The sequence below is a fragment of the Hypanus sabinus genome, chromosome 11 (assembly GCF_030144855.1).
Source record: "Hypanus sabinus isolate sHypSab1 chromosome 11, sHypSab1.hap1, whole genome shotgun sequence".
NCBI classification, from domain to species: Eukaryota; Metazoa; Chordata; class Chondrichthyes; order Myliobatiformes; family Dasyatidae; genus Hypanus; species Hypanus sabinus.
Genome location: NC_082716.1, coordinates 4,398,170 through 4,420,657, shown reverse-complemented (window position 1 = coordinate 4,420,657; position 22,488 = coordinate 4,398,170). Strand labels below are relative to the sequence as shown.

Sequence of the window (22,488 nt, the reverse complement as noted above, 5' to 3'; positions counted from 1 at the left end):
GCATCGTTCATCACAGGAACAGTCCCGACATTGTTCATTACAGGAACAGTCCTGACATCTTTTATCACAGGAACTGTTCGAACATCGCTCATCATAGGAACAGTCCGTACATCGTTCATCACAAGAACAGTCCGAACATCGTTCATAACAGGAACAGTTCAAACATCGTTCATAACGGGAACAGTCCGTACATCGTTCATCACAAGAACAGTCCGAACATCGTTCATAACAGGAACAGTTCAAACATCGTTCATAACGGGAACAGTCCAAACATCGTTCATCACAGGAACAGCCCCAATATCGTTCATCACAGGAAAAGTCCAAACATCGTTCATCACAGGAACATTCCCAACATCGTTCATCACGGGAACAGTCTCAACATCGTTCATAAGAGGAACAGTCCCAACATCGTTCATCACGGGAACAGTCCCAACATCGTTCATAACGGGAACAGTCCTGACATAGTTCATAACGGGAACAGTCCCGACATCGTTCAGCACAGGAACAGCACCAATATCGTTCATAACGGGAAAAGTCCAAATATTATTCATCACAGGAACATTCGTAACATCGTTCAGCACAGGAACATCCCAATATAGTTGATCACAGGAACTGTCCCAACATCGTTCATCACAGGAAAAGACTAAAAATCATTAATCACAGGAACAGTCCCTGCATCGTTCATCACAGGAACAGTCCCGACATTGTTCATTACAGGAACAGTCCCGACATCTTTTATCACAGGAACTGTTCGAACATCGCTCATCATAGGAACAGTCCGTACATCGTTCATCACAAGAACAGTCCGAACATCGTTCATAACAGGAACAGTTCAAACATCGTTCATAACGGGAACAGTCCGTACATCGTTCATCACAAGAACAGTCCGAACATCGTTCATAACAGGAACAGTTCAAACATCGTTCATAACGGGAACAGTCCAAACATCGTTCATCACAGGAACAGTCCCAACATCGTTCATAACGGGAACAGTCTAAACATCGTTCATCACAGGAACAGTCCCAATATCGTTCATCACAGGAACAGTCCAAACATCGTTCATCACGGGAACAGTCCGAACATCGTTCATAACGGGAACAGTCCCAATATCGTTCATCACAGGAACAGTCCAAACATCATTCATCACAGGAACAGTCCTGATATCGTTCAACACAGGAACAGCGCAAATATCGTTCATCACAGCAACAGTCCCGATATCGTTCATCACAGCAACAGTCCCGATATCGTTCATCACAGGAACAGTCCCAACATCATTCATTACAGGAACAGTCCCAACATCTTTTTTCACAGGAACTGTTCGAACATCACTCATCATAGGAACAGTCTGTACATCTTTCATCACAAGAACAGTCCGAACATCGTTCATAACAGGAACATTCCAAATATCATTCATCACAGGAACAATCCACACATTGTTCTTCACAGGAACAGTCCCGTCATCGTTCATGACAGGAACAGTCCGTGCATCGTTCATCAGAGGAACAACTCCAATATAGTTCATCACAGGAATAGTCCAAACATCTTTCATCACAGGAACAGTCCCGACATCGTTCATGACAGGAACAGTCCGAACATTGTTCATCACAGGAACAGTCCAGACATCGTTCATGACAGTAACAGTCTGAACATCATTCATCACAGGAACAGTCCGAACATCGTTTATCACAGGAACAGTCCAAACATCGTTCATCACAGGAACAGTCCTGACATCGTTCATGACAGGAACAGTCCGAACATTGTTCATCACAGGAACAGTCCCGACATCGTTCATGACAGTAACAGTCTGAACATCATTCATCACAGGAACAGTCCGAACATCGTTTATCACAGGAACAGTCCAAGCATCGTTCATCACAGGAACAGTCCGAATATTGTTCATCACAGGAACAGTCCGAACATCGTTTATCACAGGAACAGTCCAAACATCGTTCATCACAGGAACAGTCCCAACATCTTTCATCACAGGAACAGTCCAAACATCATTCATCACAGGAACAGTCCCAACATCTTTCATCACAGGAACAGTCCGAATATTGTTCATCACAGGAACAGTCCGAACATCGTTCATCACAGGAACAGCCCCAATATCATTCATCACAGGAACAGTCTCGACATCGTTCATCGCAGGAACAGTCCGAACATCGTTTATCACAGGAACAGTCCAAACATCGTTCATCACAGGAACAGTCCTGACATCGTTCATGACAGGAACAGTCCGAACATTGTTCATCACAGGAACAGTCCCGACATCGTTCATGACAGTAACAGTCTGAACATCATTCATCACAGGAACAGTCCGAACATCGTTTATCACAGGAACAGTCCAAGCATCGTTCATCACAGGAACAGTCCAAATATTGTTCATCACAGGAACAGTCCGAACATCGTTTATCACAGGAACAGTCCAAACATCGTTCATCACAGGAACATTCCAAATATCATTCATCACAGGAACAATCCACACATTGTTCTTCACAGGAACAGTCCCGTCATCGTTCATGACAGGAACAGTCCGTGCATCGTTCATCAGAGGAACAACTCCAATATAGTTCATCACAGGAATAGTCCAAACATCTTTCATCACAGGAACAGTCCCGACATCGTTCATGACAGGAACAGTCCGAACATTGTTCATCACAGGAACAGTCCAGACATCGTTCATGACAGTAACAGTCTGAACATCATTCATCACAGGAACAGTCCGAACATCGTTTATCACAGGAACAGTCCAAACATCGTTCATCACAGGAACAGTCCTGACATCGTTCATGACAGGAACAGTCCGAACATTGTTCATCACAGGAACAGTCCCGACATCGTTCATGACAGTAACAGTCTGAACATCATTCATCACAGGAACAGTCCGAACATCGTTTATCACAGGAACAGTCCAAGCATCGTTCATCACAGGAACAGTCCGAATATTGTTCATCACAGGAACAGTCCGAACATCGTTTATCACAGGAACAGTCCAAACATCGTTCATCACAGGAACAGTCCCAACATCTTTCATCACAGGAACAGTCCAAACATCATTCATCACAGGAACAGTCCCAACATCTTTCATCACAGGAACAGTCCGAATATTGTTCATCACAGGAACAGTCCGAACATCGTTCATCACAGGAACAGCCCCAATATCATTCATCACAGGAACAGTCTCGACATCGTTCATCGCAGGAACAGTCCGAACATCGTTTATCACAGGAACAGTCCAAACATCGTTCATCACAGGAACAGTCCTGACATCGTTCATGACAGGAACAGTCCGAACATTGTTCATCACAGGAACAGTCCCGACATCGTTCATGACAGTAACAGTCTGAACATCATTCATCACAGGAACAGTCCGAACATCGTTTATCACAGGAACAGTCCAAGCATCGTTCATCACAGGAACAGTCCGAATATTGTTCATCACAGGAACAGTCCGAACATCGTTTATCACAGGAACAGTCCAAACATCGTTCATCACAGGAACAGTCCCAACATCTTTCATCACAGGAACAGTCCAAACATCATTCATCACAGGAACAGTCCCAACATCTTTCATCACAGGAACAGTCCGAATATTGTTCATCACAGGAACAGTCCGAACATCGTTCATCACAGGAACAGCCCCAATATCATTCATCACAGGAACAGTCTCGACATCGTTCATCGCAGGAACAGTCCAAATATTATTCATCACAGGAAAAGACTGAAAATCATTCATCTCAGGAACAGTGCAAATATTGTTGATCACAGGAACAGTGCAAATATTGTTGATCACAGGAACAGTCCAAATATTGTTGATCACAGGAACAGTCCAAATATTGTTGATCACAGGAACAGTGCAAATATCGTTCATCACAGGAACAGTCCAAATATCGTTCATCACAGGAACAGTCCCAACATCGTTCATAACGGGAACAGTCCAAATATTATTCATCACAGGAACATTCGTAACATCGTTCAGCACAGGAACATCCCAATATAGTTGATCACAGGAACTGTCCCAACATTGTTCATCACAGGAAAAGACTGAAAATCATTCATCACAGGAACAGTCCCTGCATCGTTCATCACAGGAACAGTCCCGACATTGTTCATGACAGGAACAGTCCTGACATCTTTTATCACAGGAACTGTTCGAACATCGCTCATCATAGGAACAGTCTGTAAATCGTTCATCACAAGAACAGTCCGAACATCGTTCATAACAGGAACAGCCCCAATATCGTTCATCACAGGAACAATCCCAACATCGTTCATAACGGGAACAGTCCAAACATCGTTCATCACAGGAACAGTCCCGACATCGTTCATGACAGTAACAGTCTGAACATCATTCATCACAGGAACAGTCCGAACATCGTTCATCACAGGACCAGTCCGAACATCATGCATCACAGGAACAGTCCGAACATCTTTCATCACAGGAACAGTCCGAATATTGTTCATCACAGGAACAGTCCGAACATCGTTCATCACAGGAACTGCCCCAATATCATTCATCACAGGAACAGTCTCGACATCGTTCATCGCAGGAACAGTCCAAATATTATTCATCACAGGAAAAGACTGAAAATCATTCATCACAGGAACAGTGCAAATATTGTTCATCACAGGAACAGCTCCGACATCGTTCATCACAGGAACAGTCCGAACATCGTTCATCTCAGGAACAGCCCCAATATAGTTCAACACAGAAACAGTCCCAACTTCGTTCATAACGGGAACAGTCCAAACATCGTTCATCACAGGAACAACCCCAATATCGTTCATCACAGGAAAAGTCCAAACATTGTTCAACACAGGAACAGTCTAAACATCGTTTATCACAGGATCAGTCCCGACATCGTTCATCACAGGAAAAGTCCAAACATCGTTCATCTCAGGAACAGTCCCGACATCGTTCATCACAGGAACAGTCCCAACATCGTTCATCACAGGAACAGCTCCGACATCGTTCATCACAGGAACAGTCCGAACATCGTTCATCTCAGGAAAAGTCCGAAATTCATTAATCACAGGAACAGTCAGAATATAATTCATCTCGGGATCAGTCACAACATCGTTCATCACAGGAAAAGTCCAAACATCGATCATCACAGGAACACTCCTGATATTGTTCATTACAGGAACAGTCCCAACATCTTTTATCACAGGAACAGTCCGTACATCGTTCATCTCAGGATCAGTCTAAACATCGTTCATCACAGGAACACTCCTGATATTGTTCATTACAGGAACAGTCCCAACATCTTTTATCACAGGAACAGTCCGTACATCGTTCATCTCAGGATCAGTCTAAACATCGTTCATCACAGGAACAGCCCCAATATAGTTCAACACAGAAACAGTCCCAACTTCGTTCATAACGGGAACAGTCCAAACATCGTTCATCACAGGAACAGCCCCAATATCGTTCATCACAGGAAAAGTCCAAACATCGTTCAACACAGGAACAGTCTAAACATCGTTTATCACAGGATCAGTCCCGACATCGTTCATCACAGGAAAAGTCCAAACATCGTTCATGACAGGAACAGTCAGAACATCAGTCATCTCAGGTTCAGTCCCAACATCGTTCAGCACAGGAACAGTCCCGACTTCATTCATGACCGGAAATGTTCTAACATCGTTCATCACAGGAACAGTCCAGACATTGTTCATCACAGGAAATGTCCGAAATTCATTCATTCCAGGAACAGTGCAAATATTGTTCATCGCAGGAACAGTCCCTGCATTGTTCATCACAGGAACAGTCCAAATATTGTTCATCTCAGGAACAGTCCCGACATCGTTCATCACAGGAACAGTCCCAGCATCGTTCAACACAGGAACAGTCCTGACAATGTTCATTACAGGAACACTCCCAGCACCATGCATCACAGGAACAGTCCGAACATCGTTCATCACAGGAACAGTCCGAACATCGTTCATCACAGGAACAGTCTGAACATCATTCACCACAGGAACAGTCCGAACATCGTTCATCTCAGAGCCAGTCCCAATATCGTTCATCACAGGAACAGTCCAAAGATCGTTCAACACGGGAACAGTCTAAACATCGTTTATCACAGGAAAAGTCCGAACATCATGCATCACAGGAACAGTGCAAATATTGTTCATCACAGGAACAGTCCGAACATCGTTCATCACAGGAACAGTGCAAATATTGTTCATCGCAGGAACAGTCCCTGCATTGTTCATCACAGGAACAGTCCCAACATCGTTCATCACTAAAACTGTCCGATCTCTGTCACCACCAGAATAATCCCGATCATGTTTGTCACCTGAACAGTCCCAGCATCATTCATCACCAAATCAGTCCAGTCTATATTTATCACAGGAACAGTTCCAGCATCATTCATCTCCAGAAAAGTCCCAACCTCATTCATCTCCAGAACAGTTCCAACCTCATTCATCTCCAGAACAGTCCCAACCTCATTCATCTCCAGAACAGTCCCACCTCATTCATCTCCAGAACAGTCCCAACCTCATCCATCTCCAGAACAGTCCCACCTCATTCATCACCAGAACAGTCCCAACCTCATCCATCTCCAGAACAGTCCCAACCTCATCCATCTCCAGAACAGTCCCAACCTCATCCATCTCCAGAACAGTCCCAACCTCATCCATCTCCAGAACAGTCCCAACCTCATCCATCTCCAGAACAGTCCCAACCTCATTCATCTCCAGAACAGTCCCACCTCATTCATCACCAGAACAGTCTCGGCCTTGATTCCCTAACGTATATCCCCTCAGCTTTCATTGCTCCAGAAAAAATGTCCCATTTTTGTCCAACCTTTCATTATAGCTCATGCTCTTTAATCAAGGGAGCAGCCTGGCTAACCTCTTCAGCAGGTCTGATTGGGCGACCAGAACTGTATGCGTCTCTGCAGCTGTGCATAACTAGTGTTTCATGAGGCTGCAAAATAGCTTCCTGCTGTTGAGCGTCTCACTGAGGGTTCAGCAGTGGAAAGAGTGAGAAGCTTCAGATTTGTGTGTGTCAGCATCTCAGAGGTTCTGTCCAGTGCCCACCATATTGATGCAATCAGGACGAAGACATGCCAGTGGTGTACTTCATTGGGAGTTTGAGAAGTTTGGTGTGACATTAAAGCAAATGTCAACAGATATCCCGTGGAGAGCATTCTGACTGGTTGTCTCTCAGCCTGGTATGGAGGCTCCAGAGACTAGGAACAAAAGAGCCAGCAGACGGTTGTGGAGTAAGCCAGCTCCAACTCAGAGAGAACCCTCCTCACATTCGAGGACATCTTCAAAAGGTTGAGTCCGAGGAAGGCTTCATCCATCATTAAGAAACCTCCCCAGGACACGCTCTCTTCTTATTACCACCATCAAGCAGGAGGCACAGGAGCCTGAATACCCACACTCAACACTTCAGGTACAATTCCTTCCCCTCTGATATCTGAATGCTGAATGGACAAAGAACCCATGAACACTATCTCACTATTCCTGTATTTGCACAATTTATTTATTTTGTAATTTCTGGTAGTTTTTGATAGGTGTCACAGGAGCAGAATTAGGCCACTCGGCCCATCGAGTCTGCTCCGCCATTTCTTCATGGCTGATCCATTTGCCTGCCCTGTACTGCTGCCGCAATAGGACAATTTCACGTCATTGATAATAAACCTGATTCTGATGCCCTCTGGACATAGTTTATCACCTTTAATTATCAGGAAGATAGCTTGGCTGCTCTACTGGAAAGTCAGAATGGAGATATAGAAACATAGAAAACCTACAGCACAATACAGGCCCTTCGTTGTGCCGAACATGTCCCTACCTTAGTAATGACTAGGCTTACCCATAGCCCTCTATTTTTCTAAGCTCCATGTACCAATCCAAAACTCTCTTAAAAGACCTTATCGTATAAAGCATGGAATTTACTTACAGGTGGTCCACGGCTTCCAGCCAGTCCTGGTTTTCCAGCATTCCCTGGATTTCCTCTTGGCCCAGGGTATCCGGCCGCCCCTTTAGTACCAGGTGGTCCAGTGATGCCCTGTACGACAAGTCAATACATAGCAACGTGTGGAGCATGGGATTGGTGGCAGATCTGTCATTCATTTCACTGAGAAGGGGTGGGTTTAATTCAAAGTTCGAAGTAAAAGCTATTCTCAAAGTACGTACTATATGTTACCATAAACTACTTTGACATTCTACACAATCTGGAAAGCTCACCAATGCTTTTATTTTCTGAGGAGGCTGAAGAGAACTGGACTTTGTACATCCATACTCACGTCATTCTACAGCTGTGCAGTAGAGAGTGTCCTAACAAGCTGGGTCATTGCGTGGTACAGAAACTGTGCTGTGGTGGACAGAAGGCTCGACAGTGGGCAATCTAATGGCCCAATGCGCCAGCCTACCAACCATCAAAGCATCAAGGAGATATATACAGAAAGGTGCACCCACCCTGCTCGTGGACTGTTTGTCTCAGTCCCATCAGGGAGGAGGCTATGCAGGACCACCAGACCCAAAAACAGTTACTTTCCCCAAGCAGAGAGGCTGATCAACACCTCCACCCACTAACCCACCCCTCCACACACCCAACCACCACTACTTCATCATTTCCTGTCAGTCACCTTTTGTACAGACACTCCCGCGTCTGTGTCTAGAGGTTGATTGTTTCTTCATGAACAGACAATCAATCTATGGAAATAAGTTATTTTATGTATTTATCTTTATTATTATTATTATTATTGTGCTCTTTATCTTATTGTGTTTTTTGTGCTGCATTGGATCCAGAATAACAAATATTTAGTTTTCCTTTATATCGTGTACTGGAAATGACATTAAACATTATTGAAGCTTGAATCTTGATTTCTCGCTGGCATTTATAGGAAAATAAGAAATACAATAGAATTTGCAAAAGCCTACACATAAACAAAGACTGACCAAAAAACCAATGTGCAAAAACAAAACAACTTTGCAAGTAAAAAATAACTGATACTGAGAATGAGTTGTAAAGAGTCCTTAAAAGTGAGTGTGTAGGTTGTGGAATCAGTTCAGAGTCGTGGTGAGTGGAGTTATCCATGCTAGTTCAGGAGCCTGATGGTCGAGGGGTAATATCTGTTCCTGAACCTGGCTTCTGTACTTCCCAAAGCTGGCAGTGAGAACAGGACATGGCTTGGATGTTTGTGGTCTTTGACACTGCTATCTTGTTGCTGCATCCATACAGATGCACTCAGTAAAGAGAGGGTTTTGCCTGTGATGGACTAGGCTGTATCCACCACTTTCAGTTCCATTTCTGAACAGTGCTGTTTCCATACCAGGCTATGATACAAACAATCAAGTCTTTGGTGACATGATGAATCTATGCAAACTTCTAATTTCTCCCTGGTTTTATGGACTTGAGCTACCTCATAGCTTGTGAAATATACGTTCAGGGTTTTCTGGATGGGTTGATTCTTAGTTGTAAACACGGGAGATTCTTCAGTTGCTGGAAATCCAGAAAAAATCTCACACAAATTGCTGGACGAACTCAGCAGGTCAGGCAGCATCTATGGAGGGGAATAAACAGTTGATGTTTTGGGCTGGAACCTTTCCTGAGGATTGGGAAGGAAGGATGTAGAAGCCAGAATAAGAAGGTGGGGCTGGGGGAAAATTTAAGTGCAGGGTGGAAGCTGGAGGCAAAGTTGATGAATGATGAAGATCCCAAGTTGTTCACCTTTTGTCCAAACTTTACAGCATAAGGAAAGTTATTGTCCTAATTTATTGTGTAAGATAGGACCCAGTGTCTACTTCCCTGAATGGTAGGAGAGACAGAGATAGCTAAGGTTGGTGGAAACTGAGTGAAACAGGAGTGAAATCAAATACAGAAGAGGCTATGCCCTCTTCTTGCTACTGACATCAGGAAAGAGATACAAGAGCCTTAGCTCCCACATCACCAGGTTCAGGAACAGCAGTTACCCACAACCAGTAGCCTCTTGAACCAACAGAGATAACTTCAGTCAACTCAACTCTGAACTGATTCCTCCATCTATGGGTTCACTTTCAAGGACTCTACAACTAATATTCTCGGTATTATTTACCTACTTTTTTATTATTTGTACAATTTTTCTTCTTTTGCACAACAATTGTTTGTCAATTTTTGTTTACATGTGGTTTTTCAAAGTTCTATTGTATTTCTTTATTTTCCTGTCAGTGCCCGCAAGAACATGGACCTCAAGGTTGTACATAGTGATGTACATGTACTTCGAACTTTGAACCAAGAGGGAGAAAGGAGCTGTGGATTAAGAGAGCTGAAGCTTCTGATAGAGAAGATGTGGAAGGTTGTGACTTTGAACGAGCCACAGAGTGATGGTACTGTGGACACATCAGCTTTGAAAACATCAAGCTTTTCAGATTTCTTTATCACATGTACATCAAAACATATGGTGAAACGTGTTATTCGTGTGAACGATCAATTCACGGAAGGATGTGTTGGGGGCAGCCCGCAAGTGTTACCACACTTTCCGTCACCAACACGGCATGCTCACAACATTCAACAGAACAGCACAGGACACACAAAACAGAACAGAACAAGCGACAAAGCAACAACATCAAAACAAACCCCCTTCCTTTCATATTCATAGGAACAAATATAGCACAGTGGATGATTGAATACAATTTGAGTGAGTAAAATTGCAGTTTACTTCAATATATTCAGTAGTTCCATCGAATTACAGATGGAGGACATCTTAACTGTGGAAAACCATCGAAGGCCATAGTTGAGAGGAAGTAATTCATACGAAGGATTTCAAAGATTTAGGAGAGAAACCCTGAACAATTTTGACTCTGATCATGTTTGATGTACTTACTTGTTTTTGATTGTTTTAAGAACATAGAAAAGTACAGGCCCTTCGGCCCACAATTCTGTGCCGACCTTTTAACCTACTCTAAGATCAATCTAACCCTGCCCTCCAGCATAACCCTTCATTTTTCTATCATTCTTGTGCCTATCTAAGAGCTTCTTAAATGTCCCTAAATGTATCTGCCTCTACCACCACCCCTGGCAGGGTGTCTCATGCGCCCACCATTCTGTGTAAAAAACCTACCCCTGCCATCACCAAATGCTTTCCTCCAAACACCTTTAAAATTATGCACCTTTGTATGAGCTACTTTCACCCTGGGAAAAAAAGTCTCTGACTGTCCACTCTACAGATGCGTCTTATCATCTTGTACATCTCTCCTCTCATCCTCTATCACTCCAAAGAGTAAAGCTCTAGCTCACTCAACCTATCTTTGTAAGACATGTTCACTAATCCAGGAAGTACCATTCCTAAAGCTTCCGCATCCTTTCTATAATGAGGCGACCAGAATAGTTTTCTGTGCAGCATTGAACGCTGAGGAGCGACCTGGTAGAAACTCATAAAATAATGAGTGATATCGATAGGATAGACAGTCAGATTATAGGTGGAAATGACAAATACTGGAGGGCATACTACAGGTTTAAGGTGAGTTGGGGAAAGTTTAAAGGAGATGAGAGGGCACATTATTTTACAGAATGGTGGGTGTCTGGAACAGGTTGCCGGGATGGTGGTTGAAGAAAATACATCTGCAACATTGAAGAGTCTTTTAGACAGGCAAATGAACAGACAAGGGATGGAAGGATAGGGATCAGGTGTTGGCCGTTAGATCGGCATCAGACATTGTGGACCAAAGGGGCTGTTCCTGACCCGAATGTCAAGCTGAACCATCTGCGGTCCACATCGGTCTCACCCCGGGGGTTTTGATATAGGACAATTAACACAGCCTCATTCTCTGTGTACATGAGATTGACCCATGGTCTGTTTCCAAAGCAGCTCACTGAAGGAGCTCACAATGCGAGTAGGATTCAGTTCTCCTCCTTCAGCATCTGTTCCTATAGTTGTCTTTCTCATTGTGTCTGCTAGTTTTGAAATTGATGATCCATGGCTGATTCTCATATGTATCACCCCCCGCCCCCATCAGGCAGAAGATACAAAAGACTGAAAGCACTTGTCCCCAGGCTCAATGGCAACTCAATGAAATAGACTCTTCACCTCAGAGCCTACCTTGTTATGATCTTGCACCTTGTCTACCTGTACCAAACTTTCTCTGTAGCTGTAACACTTTATTCTGCATTCTGTTATTGTTTTCCCTTGTTCTACTTCAATGCACTGTGTAATGAATTGATTTGTAGGAATGCTATGCTGTACTGTACCTTGTTACAAGTGACAACAGTACACTAATAATAATAATAATGATGACAATCTCCCTCCTCGTGGTTTCTTACTAACCTGTTCCTCCCGAGGACAGTGACTGGGGGCCAGTCGGAGAGAGTTGATAGGAGGCATAGATTGAGTGGAGGGCTAGAACGTTTTTCCCAAGGCATAAATGGCTAATGCAAGGGGCATAATTTTAAGATGATTGGAGGAAAGTACAAGGGGGATGTCGAGGGATGATTATTTTAAAACACAGAGACTAGGGGTGGTGTGTGGAACACCCTACCAGGGGTGGTAGAGGCAGATACATGAGGGACATTTAAGAAACTCTTTAGATAGGCAACGGATGATAGAATAATGGAGGATTATGAGGGAAGGAAGAGTTAGATTGATTTTAGAGCAGGCTAAAAGGTCAGCCCATCCTTGTGGGCTGAAGTGCCTATACTGTGCTGTAATGTTCTGTGTTCTAAGTAACACAGTGAAATGTGTCACTTGCATCAACAACTAACACACTCTGAGGATGTGCTGGGGGCATCTTACAAGTGTTGCTACTCTTCCAACGCCAGTGTAGCATGCCCACAACTTACTAACCCTAACTTCTACACTGCCGAGATGTGGAATGAAACCGAAGCACTCGGAGAAAACCAGACGGTCACGGGAAGAACCCACTCACCTCTTACAAACAGTGGCAGAATTGAACCCAGGTCAGAGGCACTGTAAAGCATTGTGCTAACCGTTATGCTACCGGGCTGCCATCAAATGCTCTCAAGTACACACAGATGAAGTGAGGGTTACTCACCGGTAAACCGGGTGCTCCCGCCTCGCCATGATTGCCTTTTGCTCCTTTTAATCCCTGTCAACATGAAAGTTCTGAACTCAGATTTACTGACATGTAGGGCACTGCGCTCAATCCAGCCCTCTGTACATTGAACAGAGTCCATAACAACATTATGTATCCTACCATTAACCCTGTACCCTGCCTTCAGATGTGATCTTCCAAAGTGAATCACTTCACACTTCTCTAAAATGAACTCTATCTTGCAGGTGCTGGTTGGGAAGAGTTCCAGGGTTTAGACCAGGGGTGTCAAACTCATTTTAGGTCACGGGCCGGATTGGGCAAAATGCAGCTTCATGCGGGCCGGATCAGTCAGGCGCGTGCGAACACAGCTTTCTTTGCCTCCGTTTTTTCAGCCTGTTCTCTGCTATAACTACAAAGTGTTTCACTTCACAAATTCCATTTCTTATGAAGAAGACTGCTGAGAAGACATTATTTTTATGATTGGTATTAACTTACAATCACAGGCTTCATATCGCCGGGCCATTAATAATTAAAATAATAGATCTATCTAAAATGATCTCGCGGGCCGGATATAATTGTAAGCCAGGCCGGATATGGCCCGCGGGCCTTGAGTTTGACACCTATGGTTTAGACCATAAGACATAGGAGCAGAATTAGGCTATTTGAGTCTTCTCTGTCATTTCATCATGGCTGATCCATTTCCCTCTCAACCCCATTCTCCTACCTTTTCCCGTAACTGTTTACTAATCGAAAGTATATCAGCTCTGCCCGAAATATACCCAGTGACCTGGCCTCCACAGCTGACTCTAGCAACAAATTCCGCAGATTCACCACCCTCTGGATAAAGAAATTGCTCTTCCACTCTGTTCTAAATGGACGTCCCTCTATCCTGAGACTGCGCCCATTGGTCAGGACTCCCCCACCACAGGAAGCATCCTCTCCATGTTCATTCTATCTTGGCCTTGCAATATTCAATAGGTTTCAATGAGATACCCCTTCATTCTTCTAAATTCCAGTGGGTACAGGTCCCAGAGCCACCAATCACTCCTCATACAATAACCATTTCATTCCCAGAATCATTTTTGTGAACATCTTCTGAACCCTCTCCAATGTCAGCCAGTTTCCTCAACATTCTTGATTTTATATTCTAATCCTTTCAAAATGGATGCTAACATTTTATTTGCCTTCCTCACCAGACCCAACCTGCAAATTATCCTTTAGGGAATCATACACAAGGACTCCCAAGTCCCTTTGTGAATTGGGTTTCTAAACCTGTTCCCCATTTATAAAATAGTCCACCCTTTTATTCCTTCAACCAAAGTGTATGACCATACACATCCCAACATTGTGTTCCATCTGCCACTTCTTTGCCCATTTTCCCAATCCGTCTAGGTCCTTCTGCAGTCTCCCTGCTTCCTCAACACTACCTACCCCATCAATTCCGTCATCCAAATTATTGACATACAATGGAAAAAGAATTGGTCCCAACACAGACCCCTGTGGAATAACACAACTCACCGGCAGCCAGCCAGAAAAGGCTTCCTTTATTCCCACTCATTGCCTTCTGTCAATCAGCCAATGCTCTATCCATGCTTGTATCTTTCCTGTAATACCATGGACTCTTATCTTGTTAAGCAGCCTTATGCGTGGCACATTGTCAAAGGCCTTCTGAAAATCCAAGTACACACCATCCACTGATTCTCCGTTGTCTATCCTCAAAGAATTCCAACAGATTTGTCAGAAAGGATTTCCCCTTGAGGAAACCATGCTGACTATGGCCTACTTTATCATATACCTCCAAGTACCTCAAAACCTCATCTTTAAAAATCGACTCCAAAATCTTTGCAACCACTGGGGTCAGGCTAACTGGCCAATAATTTATTTTCTTCTGCTTCCCTCTCTTCTTGACATATGCAATTTCCCAGTCCCCCGGCACCACACCAGAATCTAATGAAAGAGTATTACTAATGCTTCCAAAATTTCTTCAGCTACCTCTTTCAGAACACAGGTGTAGTCCATCTGCTCCAGCTGGGTTATCTACCTTCAGAACTTTCAATTTCCCAAGTATCTTCTCCTTAGTAATAGAAACAGCACTCACATCTGCCCCCCGACACTCCCACATTTCTGGCATTCTGTTAGTGTCTTCCACAGTGAAGACTGATGCAAAATACTTACTAAGTTCTCCCACCATTTCCTTGTCTCCTATTACTACCTCTTCAGTGTTCAATATCTATTCTTGCCTCTCTTTTACTCTTTATATATCTGAAATAATTTTTGGTATTTCTTGACAATATCGGCAAGCTTATCTTCATATTTCACCTTTTCCCTCCCTATGGATTATTTAGACCATAAGACCATAAGACATAGGAAAAGAATTACGCCATTCAGCCCATCGAGTCTGCTCCACCATTCTATCATGGCTGATCTTGGATCCCACTTAACCCCAAATACCTGCCTTCTCGCCATATCCTTTGATGCCCTGACCAAACAGGAAACTATTAACTTCTGCCTTAAATATATGCACAGACTTAGCCTCCACCACAGTCTGTGGCAGAGCATTCCACTACTCTCTGGCTAAAAAAAGTTCTCCTGTTCTAAAAGGTCATCCCTCAATTCTGAGGCCGTGCCCTCTAGTTCTGGATACCCCCACCAAAGGAAACATCCTCTCCACATCCATCCTATCTAGTACTTTCAACGTTGAATTTGCCTTCTTCACCCCAGACTCAACCTGTAAATTAACCTTCTGGGAGTCTTGCACAAGGACTCCTAAGTTACTCTGACCTCTGATGTTTGAAATTTCTCCCTATTTAGATAATAGTCTGCACTGTTGTACTTTTTTACCAAAATGCATAATAGTTTCTAATATGTTTCTATAGCAGGTACAGGGTTCTGAGTTGGAGGATCAGTCATGATCATACTGAATGGCGGTGCAGGCTGGAAGGGCCGAATGGCCTATTCCTGCACCTACTGTCTATGTTTTCTATGTTCTATGTTTCTAGTACATTTCCCAACACTGCACTCCATCTGCCGCTTTTTTGTCTATTGTTTCAATTTGTCTAAGTCCTGCTGCGATCACATTGCTTCCTCAGCACTCACTATCCTTCCACCTATCTTTGTATCATCCACAAATTCTGTCACACAATCATCAATTCCACTATCCAAGTCATTAACAAACAATGTGAAAAGTAGTGGTCCCAATACTGACCCCCGAGGAACACCACGAGTCACTGACAGCCAACCAGAAAAGGCCCCTTTTATTCCCACTTGCTGCCTCCTGCCTGTCAGCCATTCCTCTATCCATGCCAGTATCTTTCCTGTAACACCATAGGATTTTATCTTGTTAAGCAGTCTCATGTGTGGCATCTTATCAAATGCCTTCTGAAAATCCAAGTAAATGACATCCACTGCCTCTCCTTTGTTCACCCTGCTTGTTATTTCTTTGAAGAACTCTAACAAATTTGTCAGGCAAGATTTCCCTTTACAGAAACCATGATGACTTTGACTTATTTTATCATTAGTCTGCAGGTGCCCCAAAACCTCATCCTTAATAATGGATTCCAGCACTTTCCGAACCACTCAGCTGTAGCTAACTTGCCAACACTTTTCTTTCTTTTGCCAGTCCTCTGATATCACGCCAGAATCCAGTGATTCTTGAAAGACCATGACCAATGCATCTGTCATCTCTTCAGTAACCTCTCTTAGGACTCTGGGATGGCTATTATTTGGAGGCCTATATATGGTTCCCGTTACCCTTGTAGTTTCCTAACTCCAACCACAAAGATTCAACATTCTCTGACCCTATGGCAATTCTTTCTAAAGATGTAATTCCATCTCTTACCAAAAGAGTCACACCACCACCTTCCTGCTTGTCCTTTTGATACCGAGTACATCCTTTGATGTTAAGCTCCCAACTGTGGCCTTCTTTCAGCCACGACTCAGTAATCCCCACAACGTCATACTGACCAATCTCTCATCGTGCCACGAGTTAGTCCACCAAATTCCGAATGCTATGTGCATTTAAATACAGCTCCTTCTGTCCTGAATTCTTCGCCCTTTTGAATTTTGCCTCTGTGGTGCAATTTCACCCTTTGTTCTGTCTGCACTTGTACCCAGTCGTCGTCTTGTCCTTCCTTACATTCATGTTACACCTATCATCTACTGTAATCCTGCTGGCTCATCCTGCACTCCATCATTCTGTTTTCCAGTATGATTTAATTGCTTTCTGTTCATTTTTAAAAGCTTCCCAATCCTCTAACTTCCCACTAATTTTTTGCTTTATTATCTGCCCTCTCTTTGGCTTTTATGTTGGCTTTAACTTCACTTGTCAGCTATGGTTGCATCATCCTGCCTTTAAAAAACGTATTTTTCTTTGGGATGCATCTATCCAGTGCCTTGCAGTGCTCCCAGAAGCTCTAGCCATTACTGATCTGCCGTCATCCCTGCTCGTGTCCTCTTCCAATCAACTTTCTTATGCTCCTCTGTAATTTCTTTTACTCCACTGTAATACTGATATATCTGACTTTCGCTTCTCCCTCTCAAATTGCAGGGTGAATTCTATCATATTATGATCACTGTCTCCTAAGAGTTCCTTTACCTTAAGCTCCTGATTTAGATCTGGTGACGGTGAATGAACAGGACATCAGTATAACACACACAAAATTCTGGAGGAACTCTGCAGGTCAGGCAGCATCTATGGAAAGGAATAAAGAGTCATTGTGTCAGGCCAAGACTGCTCATCTGTCCTGATGAAATATCAATTGTTTACTCATTTCTATAAATGCTGCCTGACTTATTGAGTTCCTCTAGCATTTTATGTGTATAGTTCTTCACACAAATTGGGGTCCATGTTTGGAATGAGCTGCCAGAAATAGTCATTGACCAACTGAATCTGCTTTGCCCTTCCATCATGGCTGATTTATTATCCCTCTCAACCTCAGTCTTCTGCCTTCTCCCTGTGACCTTTGACACCCTGACTAATCAAGAACCTATCAATGTCCACTTTAAATATGCCCAATGACTTGGCCACCACAGCCGGAGGTTGCAATGAGTTCCACAGATTCACCATCCTCTGGCTAAAGAAATTCCTCCTCATCTCTGTTCTAAAGGAATGTCCTTGTATTCTGTGCTCTCTGGTCCTGCACTCTGCCACCATTGGAAACATCCTCTCCGTATCCACTCTATGCTGTATAGACCTTTCAATTATTGATTGCTTTAGAATTTTGCTTCTTCTAAACCCTGTGAGTGGTGGCCCAGAGCCACCAAACACTCCTCAAATGTTAACCCCTTTCATTCCTGGGATCATTCTCAATTACCTGCCCTGGACTCTCTCCAATTTCAGCACATCTTTTCTTTGATAAGGGGCCCAATACTGCCCACACCATTCTAAGTGTGGTCTGCCCAATGCCATATAAAGCCTCAGTATTACATAATTGCTCTTAAATTCTAATCCTCTCAAAATGAATGCTAACATTTCAACTCAACTTGTAAGATAACTTTTCAGAGAATCCTATACCAGGACTCCTAAGTCCCTTTGCACTTCTGGTTTCTAAATTACCTGCCCACTTTGAAAATAGTCAATACCTTTATTCCCTCAACCAAACTGCATGGCTATACATTTCTCTACACTCTATATCGTCTGTCACTTCTTTGCCTGTTGCAGCCTTCCTGCTTCCTCAAAACTACCCGCTCCTCCATTTATCTTTGTATTGTCCAAAATCGGGCACAAAGCCATCAGTTCTCTCATTCAGATCATTGACATGTGACATGAAAAGAAGTGGTTTCAACACAGACCCCCGTGGAACAGCACCAGTGGGTGATGGAGACTGCAGCTCTCCATGGCTTGATGTTCATTGGGCAAATGGCTTTCATCTCCATAAAACAGCAGGACTTCCCAAAGGCCAAACATTCCCCATTCCCATTCCGATATGTGAGCCTGTGGCCTCCACAATGAGGCCACTCTCAGGTCGGAGAGCAACATCTCATATTATGTCTAGGTAGCCTCCAATCTGAACTGGAATATTAATCTCTCCAAATTCTGGTAATTTCTCTCTCTCCCCCACATCTCTCTTTCTCCTTTCCCCATTCTGATTCCTCTCTCACCCGTTTTCTTTTTCCCACCTGGCCATTACCTTTCTCTGGTTCCTGTCCTCCTTCCCTTTCTTCCAGGGTCGCTCTCCTTTCCTATCAGATTCCTCCTTCTTCAGCCCTTCACCTTTTCTACCTATCACCTCCCAGCTTCTTACTTCATCCCCACCCCGCCTCCCACACACCCACCTTCCCCCTCACCTGGTCACACCTGTCACCTCCCAGCTTATTACTTCATCCCCCCCGCCTCCCGCACACCCACCTTCCCCCTCACCTGGTCACACCTGTCACCTCCCAGCTTCTTACTTCATCCCCCCCTGCCTCCCACATACCCACCTTCCCCCTCACCTGGTCACACCTGTCACCTCCCAGCTTCTTACTTCATCCCCCCTTGCCTCCCACATACCCACCTTCCCCCTCACCTGGTCACACCTGTCACCTCCCAGCTTCTTACTTCATCCCCCCCGCCTCCCGCACACCCACCTTCCCCCTCACCTGGTCACACCTGTCACCTCCCAGCTTGTACTCCTCCCATTCCCACCCTCCCTCACCTTCTCTTCCTGGCTTTTGCCCCCTTCCTTTCCAGTCCTGATGAAGGGTCTTGGCCCAAAACATCGACTGTTGATTCCCCTCCATAGATGCTGCCTGACTTGCTGGGTTCCTCCAGAATTTTGTGTGTGTTGCTTTCAATGGCTCGGACCACTTCTATGGAGAAGTGGTGCACGTACCTCCAGACCCTTCTCCCCTTTGAGCCCTGGCATGCCTGGTCTCCCTGGATTTCCCTGCAATGGGGCAAAAACAAACAGAATGTCCAAGGCTGATCATTAGCGTAAACTTCAGGAACTTTCCCATGTTACCTCTCCCAAACTTGTTGACAACAGACAACTGCTATAAAATGAAGACTGTTGTGTACGAGATATATATATGTCTATCCCATGGACACCAACATGATAATTACTAAGGTGTGTCACAGAGAGGCAGTTGGCACAGTATTGGCCTCAGTGTTCTGGTGACCAAGGTTCGATCCTAACCTTCGACAAGGCTCCCCCCCACTCGTTCCACAGTGTGACCCTCCCTTACTACTATCCCTCCCACAGTGTTACCCTCCTTTACTACTATCCCTCCCGCAGTTTGACCCTCCCTTACTACCACCTCTCCCACAATGACCCTCCCTCAGTACCACCCCTCCCACAGTGTGACCCTCCCTCAGTACCGCCCCTCCCACAGTGTGACCCTCCTTTACTACTATCCCACCCGCAGTTTGACCCTCCCTTACTACCACCTCTCCCAGTGACCCTCCCTCAGTACCACCCCTCCCACAATGTGACCCTCCCTCAGTACCGCCCCTCCCAGTGTGACCCTCCTTTACTACTATCCCACCCGCAGTTTGACCCTCCCTTACTACCACCTCTCCCACAGTGACCCTCCCTCAGTACCACCCCTCCCACAGTGTGACCCTCCCTCAGTACCGCCCCTCCCACAGTGTGACCCTCCCTTACTACCACCCCTCCCACAGTGTGACCCTCACTTACTACTATCTCTCCCACAGTGTGACCCTCCCTTATGCCTGCCCCTCCCACAGTGTGACCCTCCCTCAGTACGACCCTCCCTCAGTACCACCCCTCCCACAGTGTGACCCTCCCTGAGGCCTGCCCCTCCCACAGTGTGACTCTCCCTCAGTACCGCCCCTCCCACTGTGTGACCCTCCCTTAGGCCTGCCCCTCCCACAGTGTGACTCTCCCTCAGTACCGCCCCTCCCACAATGTGACCCTCCCTTAGGCCTGCCCCTCCCACAGTGTGACCCTCCCTTAGGCCTGCCCCTCACACAGAGCAGCATTCCCTGTTTAATGCCATGGGAATCTGCTCCAGTCATCAGTATAGATTTTGAAACTTGTTCCTGGTAAGTCAGGCGAGATTTTTGAAGTTTAATGGTCACAGTTTGATTACTCATTCAAATTTTTTTTATCAATATGCCCTACCGGTCTTCCTTGCTGTCCCACGTTTCCTCTTGGTCCAGGAACCCCAGGGTAACCCTGCCGGTTTTGGTTACAAAGTGAGACCAGTCAATTGTACAGTCAGTTCTTGAGAAGTTAATCAACACTACAACATTACTCAAGAACAGGTTGAGCAAGCAGCCCTAGGACTCTCAAAGTTGCCGTAGGAGTTGATAGGTTGCTGCAAAGATTTGGTTTTACGTTCCTGAGAGGTGTCCTCCAGTGGTTGACATTTTTGCCTTGTACTCTGACTGTCTACCCTATCTATACCGCTTGTAATTTTATAAACTTCTCCCAGGACGGCACTTCACCTCCGATCCCCCACAGTTCTGGCTGGCTCTTTATCGGATGTGGAAGCTGTAGAAAGGGTGCAGAGGAGGTTTACCAGGATGCTGCCTGGGTTAGAGAGGGTGCAGAGGAGGTTTACCAGGATGCTGCCTGGGTTAGAGAGGGTGCAGAGGAAATTTACCAGGATGCTGCCTGGGTTAGAGAGGGTGCAGAGGAGATTTACCAGGATGCTGCCTGGGTTAGAGAGGGTGCAGAGGAGGTTTACCAGGATGCTGCCTGGTTTAGAGAGGGTGCAGAGGAGGTTTACCAGGATGCTGCCTGGGTTAGAGAGGGTGCAGAGGAGGTTTACCAGGATGCTGCCTGGTTTAGAGAGGGTGCAGAGGAGATTTACCAGGATGCTGCCTGGATTAGAGAGGGTACAGTGGAGATTCACCAGGATGCTGCCTGGTTTAGAGAGGGTGCAGAGGAGGTTTACCAGGATGCTGCCTGGATTAGAGAGGGTACAGTGGAGATTTACCAGGATGCTGCCTGGATTAGAGAGGGTGCAGAGGAGATTGACCAGGATGCTGCCTGGATTAGAGAGGGTACAGTGGAGATTTACCAGGATGCTGCCTGGATTAGAGAGGGTACAGTGGAGATTTACCAGGATGCTGCCTGGATTAGAGAGGGTGCAGTGGAGATTTACCAGGATGCTGCCTGGATTAGAGAGCTCGTCTCATGAAGACAGGTTGAGCCAGCTGGGGCTTTGCTCTTTGGAGCAAAGGAGGATGAGAAGTGACTTGACAGAGGTATACAAAATGATAAGAGCCAAAAATAAAGTGGACAGTCAGTGCCTTTTTCTCAGAACATAAGTGGTTAATATGAGGGGCATTTGGAAGAAGTATGGGGGGAAGTCAGAGGTAGGTTTTTTTTACACAGAGAATGGTGGGTGTGTGGAACACCCTGCCGGGGGGTGGAGCTAAAGGAAAATACATCAGGGACATTTAAGAAACTCATAGAGAGGCACATGGATGATAGAAAAATGGAGGGTTATGTAGGAGGGAAGGGTTAGAGTGATCTTAAAGTAAGCTATAAGGTTGTGGGACGAAGAGCCTTTACTCTGCTGTGTTCTATCGAAGTTTTACCTTTGTAGAGA

General features: G+C 44.9%; 1 protein-coding gene across 1 annotated transcript in view; it reads right to left on the bottom strand.

The window, feature by feature from the left end:
- LOC132401662 (collagen alpha-1(XXIV) chain) overlaps window positions 1-22,488 on the bottom strand; it is a 511,504-nt gene that overhangs the window by 100,337 nt on the left and 388,679 nt on the right. The window contains exons 44-47 of the mRNA XM_059983704.1: window positions 21,051-21,104; window positions 19,800-19,853; window positions 12,988-13,041; window positions 7,919-8,026 (exon numbers count right to left, since the gene is read on the bottom strand). Of these exons, the coding sequence (XP_059839687.1) occupies window positions 7,919-8,026; window positions 12,988-13,041; window positions 19,800-19,853; window positions 21,051-21,104 (270 nt within the window). The remainder of the gene's footprint in view (window positions 1-7,918; window positions 8,027-12,987; window positions 13,042-19,799; window positions 19,854-21,050; window positions 21,105-22,488) is intronic.